Raw genomic sequence first — 5,985 nt, forward strand, 5'->3', positions numbered from 1 at the left:
AACTGAGAACAGAAAAATCAATCTTACATGACAAACCACCGTGGCCGTGTAGCAGCAGGGGCTTACCTTGGACCATTTACTCTCTTTGCAAAGTAGGTCTGAATAGTAATACGCCTGCATCCAATTTTGTTGGTATATATGAATCCACATTAATTCCCAGTAACAGAGATGGTGAAACTGTTTCCACTCTTCTTGAACTGAAATGCATTTTCGAAATGTTTCTTGAGCCTATAAGTCAATTGCATAAAGCTGAGCATCCAGATATTAACAAGGAGATAATAACCTAATGGGAAAATACATAAAACACTTTGTACAAAAAGAACAAAATCATCACTCATTAAGCCACTCAATATGCCATCACGGTTCTCTTCCTTAATGTGTGACAATACAGCTGGATTCTGTGGCTTTATTTCACTTAGTGAGGGGACCTTGCACTTTATAACACGGGAATAGGAAAGCCACTTGCCAAGTGAGATACGAAGGTCAAAGTTCTTTCATAAAACATAGACTATAATAGCGTAAGAATCTTCATTGGACAAAATACACATTAAACAAAATCCCAGGCACTTGGCAGGCAAAGAGAAGGTTATTGCCTACATAACTGGCAAAAGGTTAACTAAGCCCTTATCAGAAAGATTGGTAAAGATGTAACCAGGCAAATCAGAAAAAAGAATAATTAATAAACATAGTGCAAATTCATAAACTGGTTAACTAAATTTGAAAGTCTGCACTAGGAATGTAGCTTAGTGGTAAAGCTCTTGCCCAGCACACAAGGCCCTAGATTTGACCAGCACAACAAATAATACTAGTAATAACAAGCTTAAGTACAAAATTCAATTATTTTTATACTCATTACATGGGCAAAAAATTAAAGGACAGAGATGTCCCAAGTAGACAAAGAAAACTAGAAATATAGATTCTCATGTTTAATGTTTCATTTTTTTATGTGTACATGTGAGTGAATGCCTGCACAGTGTTATGTGCACCACATGCATGCCTGGTGCCTACAGAGGCCAGAAGAGGGTGTTAGATCCCTTGGAAGCAGAGTTGTAGGCAGGTGTGAGCCACATGATGTGGGTGCTGAGAACTGACCGAGTCCTCTGCAAGAACAGCAAGTACTCGTAACCATGCGCCATCTCTCCAGTCTGTTCACTATTTCTCTACAGACATTTACACAGAAAGATTCTCAAGAAAGGCAGTTTGCCTGGATGTCAAAGACACAAGCATCATATGACCTAGAATTCTATATCCATATATTTGTACACAGAAATGCTTAGTGGCCAGTCGCCAACAGCAGATTACCTTAATAAGTGTAAAATAGCCATCTCATAAAAAGGAAACCTAGCCATCAAAACGAACAGAGGGAGACTTAAATGCATGTTCTGGGAGGCAGATCTAGGGTTTAACATAAACAGAGAAAAACATTTGATCTTATGACGGATATCATAGACACAAACACTTCTCTTTGGCTTTAAGAGAATTAATCAACTAGTTTGTTTGATGAAGAACCAGTATAGTTGCATCACAGGTAAAAGGGAGCTTCCAAAATCAATGCAGAAACAGATAATGGTCAAAGTTTCCTGGGGCATCTTAGATGCCCATAATAAGATGTATTGTTTTATATATTCTTTTAAAAAATATTTTATATACTCCACCATACTTCACATATGTGTAAACATGTTTTGAGGTAAGTTACTAAGTATGAAAACATACATGCACAAAGTAAAAGCTTAGCTTTTCAGAATCACATTCCTATGTATTTTTGCTAGTCCACAAAAACCAAATTTACTTATAGTGAGTGACCGTGTGACGCAACCCTCCCACACAGACACTGCCCTTAAATGACCCTTGCGGACACAGCTACCTTTTCAACATTGCCTTTCAGCAGCTCGATCCGGGCGTGATAGAACAGTATGAGGGAGCCCTGTGGAGAGAGGAAAGAGCAGACTTCAGCAGACGATGGCGGCTAGGAGTCACAGCTGAGACAGACAACGGAACAGTAAGCATACATTTGGGAACTGTTGAAGGAACGGTGCGAGGAGACTCTCTGCTTCCACAACATTCACTTCTCCTGTACCTAGAAATTGAACAGACACTGCTCAGTGCTCACGAAACATGGTGAGAATCTACAACCAGCTCCCAGCTGACACATGGTGCACATTCGCAGACAAGATGTAAATTTTTGTGTTTTCATCTGAGAAGGGTGTGACTTAAAGAGCTCCAGGGCAGATAACTTAATAATGCAGATGGCTATCTCAGACTAGTCTTAAGAATGGAGGTGGCTATCTCAGACTCCCACTGAACATTTCTACTTTTCAAGGCAACATTACCTCTAAATTTAATTTTCTACAAGATAAAAAGAAATGGAAATACTAACATTAATGTGAAAAAAATACAGCCACCTAATACATAAATAGTATCTAAGAATAGATTTTAAAGTGTTATGAGGCATTAGATGGCTCAGTAGTGAGAACACTGGCTATTCTTAAAGAGAAGCCAAGTTCAATTCTTAGCACCCACATGGCAGCTCACAAACATCCGTAACTCCTGTTCCAAGAGATGTAATGCCTCTTCTGGCCTCTGGGCACCAGGCATGCACACACAGACACACATGCAGACAAAATGCTCATAGGAACAAAATAAATAGCATACATGCATATAAGTAACTGCTCAGTGAAAACAACAGGTCAACTCTCTCTGCCAATGATCTCTATGATAAACCTCACCAGCTTCCATCTTAACTCAAAAATTCAAAGTGAGCAGACAGAGACTACTAGCTCTTACCGAGAATCAGGGAGATGTAGGTATGGAAAGCCAGAATTGTAAGGCAACAGAGTGGGGACCGCATGCTACTTCCTGATGCACCTTCCCGTAGCTGAAGAAGGCCCAGGTCCTGCAGAGGGTAATTAATAGTATTTCACAGAGAGAAAGATCTGATTGAAAATTACACTTGGAAAATTTCACATCGTTCATAGTCCTGCCCTCCATAAACTTGGGGTTTTATTTTTCACCAGCTTAGAATAATGGCAGTATTTAAATAGAAACAAACTTCATAGTTTAAACTGCCATGGCACAATCTGATCGATCCTTTCCTAAGTCTCTCAACCAGCTTTAGCTGTCCACTTAATATGGCCCAGAGTCATCTGAGAGGAAAGCTTATACCGAGGAATTGCCTAGCTCAGATTGGTCTGCAAACGTCTTTGGGGGATCATGCTTGATGCAAGAAGACCGCCTACTGTAAGTAGCACCAATCCCTACACAGGTGGTGCTAGGATGCACAAGAAAGCTAGCTAAGCATAAGCCTATAGGTAAGCAAGACAGCAAGTCTACAGACAGACTTCCCTCACAGCTCCTTCCTCCAGGTTCCTGCCTTTAGTTCCTGCCCTCACTGTCCCTCAACAATGGCCGCATCCAGGAAGTACAAGATGAAATCAACCCTTTCTTCCTCTGCATTGTTTTTGTTCAGAGTGTTTCATCATAGCAACAGATATTAAACAAATCCATACTGATTATGTGATTCTATGGAGAGGAATAAACTGCTCATTCCCAAAAAAAATGCTGTATTTCTCTGATAAAATTTCCGATTTACACCCTGAGCTGCTAGGGGCTTGTCTCAATGGTACAGCACTTACCCAAGCAAGTGTAAAGCCAGGCCTGGGTTTCATCCCCAGCACCATAGTGAGACTCAAGCTCTATGTACTGTGACGGTCAAGAACACAGGATTCTATACCTACAGAGACCTTGCCTGCCACCCAACAGGGAAGGTGGAACAGGAACTCACAATTTTATGGGAACGGAGTGAGCACCATCAGCTAGATGAATACATGAATCTGAACCTTAGAAACACTTGAGCCTCATTGGGGAAGTATGAGGGAGTGCTCTGTAGAAGAGATAGTATTCATCTCAAACCTAAGAAGAGAGGCACTCTTGAGCGAACATTATTTGAAAAGAAGCTGGGTGGAGAAGAGGATTATAACAGAGAACAACAGAAATTTCTTCAAAATTAAGACAAAATGCCATTTGTACCCTGTTTCCCGAGAATCCAATAAATTCTAGTAATCGGATGATTCTTGCTGGTAAGAGAGACAGCATCTGTAAGGAGAAATTGAAATGTAAGTGCTTACGTGATAGACTCTGACTCCAGACAGCCCACATGAGTGAGCTTATGTGTGAAGCCAACTATAGGCTACCAGCGGTTAACCTGACCTGTTCCAAAGCCCTGATAGCCAAAGCCAGTCGAAGCTGACTAGGACTCAGTAAGGAGACAGTAAGGTCTAGCTTCTCCATGGTCCTCTAAACAGTGACTTGGGGCTTCTCCGTGAAATGAAGTAACATGAAAGGCATCTCGGGCACGGCTTCTGTCTTCCTTCCCATTCAGCTCTGTTTTGTTGAGACAGGGTCTCATCTGTAGCTTAAGCTGGCCTTGAACTTACAGTGCTTGGATTACAGACAGAAGCCTCCAAGCCTGGTTTAGGCAAAACTCTCCTTCAGCTTCCTTTCTGGAAGGAACAAACCCAAGGTGGTGTGGGTGATATTCCAGCACTAACAGAAGTGGGCAGCCACAGCAGCCCAACACCTTCTGGGACACCCCTGAAGGACAGTGAAAAACAGTCTCCCAGAAGTGGCCATAGACCAATTCATGGAGGTAGCCAGTGGGCTGGGGCTAGATGGCCAGAGGCTCAGGGGGAAGAGGCTTTGGAAATATCTGTCTGAATGGGAGATATTGCATCCCAGGTAAATGCTGAGGTTTAACAGCCAAGCAGACAAAACAGTGAGTCCATGGGGAGAGGTCAGTCTCCCCTCAACTCCAGCACTGACTAGTGCACAACGGGCTCGTGAACATAGCCTGGGGACTATATGCTCAAAATAGGATCCTTTTCACTATTTCATTTTTCCAACGAGTTAAACCTTCATAAAAATCCCAAATTTCCAAATAACACTGTACTCTGTCGGACAGTCTTAATGACTCTGCATCTCCCCAGAGATCATCAACAATTGCTTCTCGAACTAGATCACTCCCTCCCGTTTTCAACTCCAGAGCCATCATTAACACGACAACAAATATTTCCGATGCACAAACAGAACTAGATTCTAGGCTCCTCATTATTAAAAGCCTTACTAGTCCGATCAGGGTGCCGCACACGCCCCTTGCGCTGTGTGACCTAGAGCTACTCTGAGCGTATATGGAACTTTGTAGCATCCACCGCACAGGAAAACCAGTCCACTCCAGCAGCTCATCAACCAAACACAGGTAGAGGTTTGGGATGAAGCTCAGATACAGAAGAGAGATATTGGACACTTGGTTTCATCTACAAAAGGTTCTGGTTTCTATATAACTGTTTCCTTACCAAATTAAAGGCCCCTGTTCCAAGCTTGACTCCTCCTTCAAACTCATAGAAGAAGTGCTGCTCATGTTTGTTCTTCTGAATTACGTGCAGGATGGAAAGGCACTCTCTGGAGTGAGAAAAAAGGATAGAGAATCAGTTTTCCATGACTCTGACAAAGAAACGTCAAACCAATGTTACCCTTATATACTACAAATGTCATACCTAAAATATTACAAAAATGCAAATTACGATTTAAGCTAGTCTGCTGCTGAATAATTCTCACTAAGAAGAAAGGAAACACCCATTTTTACAGTGTTTATGACAGAGGAATCAACCATCAGCAAGCTCAATTTAGGAGCCACAGAACCTCAGGGCTTCGATCTTGCAGCTTCCCTGGAGCATTTACCAGGAGACTTCAGGAGTGTTCAGGTCTCAGCTGCTGTGCACACTTCACAGCCCTGCCTTTTACCCTCAAACATGGATGCTATAGGCAAAAAGATTTCAATTCCATGCAGCTGCCATGGACTCACAGATACATCAGAGCTTGCAGAGACTGATCCCAACATGATGGTGTCATTTGTTTTATCTTTTCCCTTCGCAAAAGCAAAGGGGTGGGGGAGGTAGTGGAGGTGGTGCAAGTGGTAGAGGTGGGGGAGGT

The 5,985-nt window shown here is 42.3% G+C and overlaps 1 protein-coding gene across 3 annotated transcripts in view; it reads right to left on the reverse strand.

Moving 5' to 3' along the window:
• Ttc39b (tetratricopeptide repeat domain 39B) overlaps nucleotides 1-5,985 on the reverse strand; it is a 97,979-nt gene that overhangs the window by 20,621 nt on the left and 71,373 nt on the right. For all 3 annotated transcript variants that reach the window (XM_031377761.1, XM_031377762.1, XM_031377763.1), the window contains 6 exons: nucleotides 5,349-5,454; nucleotides 4,027-4,092; nucleotides 2,785-2,893; nucleotides 2,010-2,077; nucleotides 1,865-1,924; nucleotides 67-228 (listed from right to left, as the gene is read on the reverse strand). In XM_031377761.1, the coding sequence (XP_031233621.1) occupies nucleotides 67-228; nucleotides 1,865-1,924; nucleotides 2,010-2,077; nucleotides 2,785-2,893; nucleotides 4,027-4,092; nucleotides 5,349-5,454 (571 nt within the window). The remainder of the gene's footprint in view (nucleotides 1-66; nucleotides 229-1,864; nucleotides 1,925-2,009; nucleotides 2,078-2,784; nucleotides 2,894-4,026; nucleotides 4,093-5,348; nucleotides 5,455-5,985) is intronic.

This window comes from Mastomys coucha, unplaced genomic scaffold (assembly GCF_008632895.1).
Source record: "Mastomys coucha isolate ucsf_1 unplaced genomic scaffold, UCSF_Mcou_1 pScaffold18, whole genome shotgun sequence".
Lineage (NCBI taxonomy): Eukaryota > Metazoa > Chordata > Mammalia > Rodentia > Muridae > Mastomys > Mastomys coucha.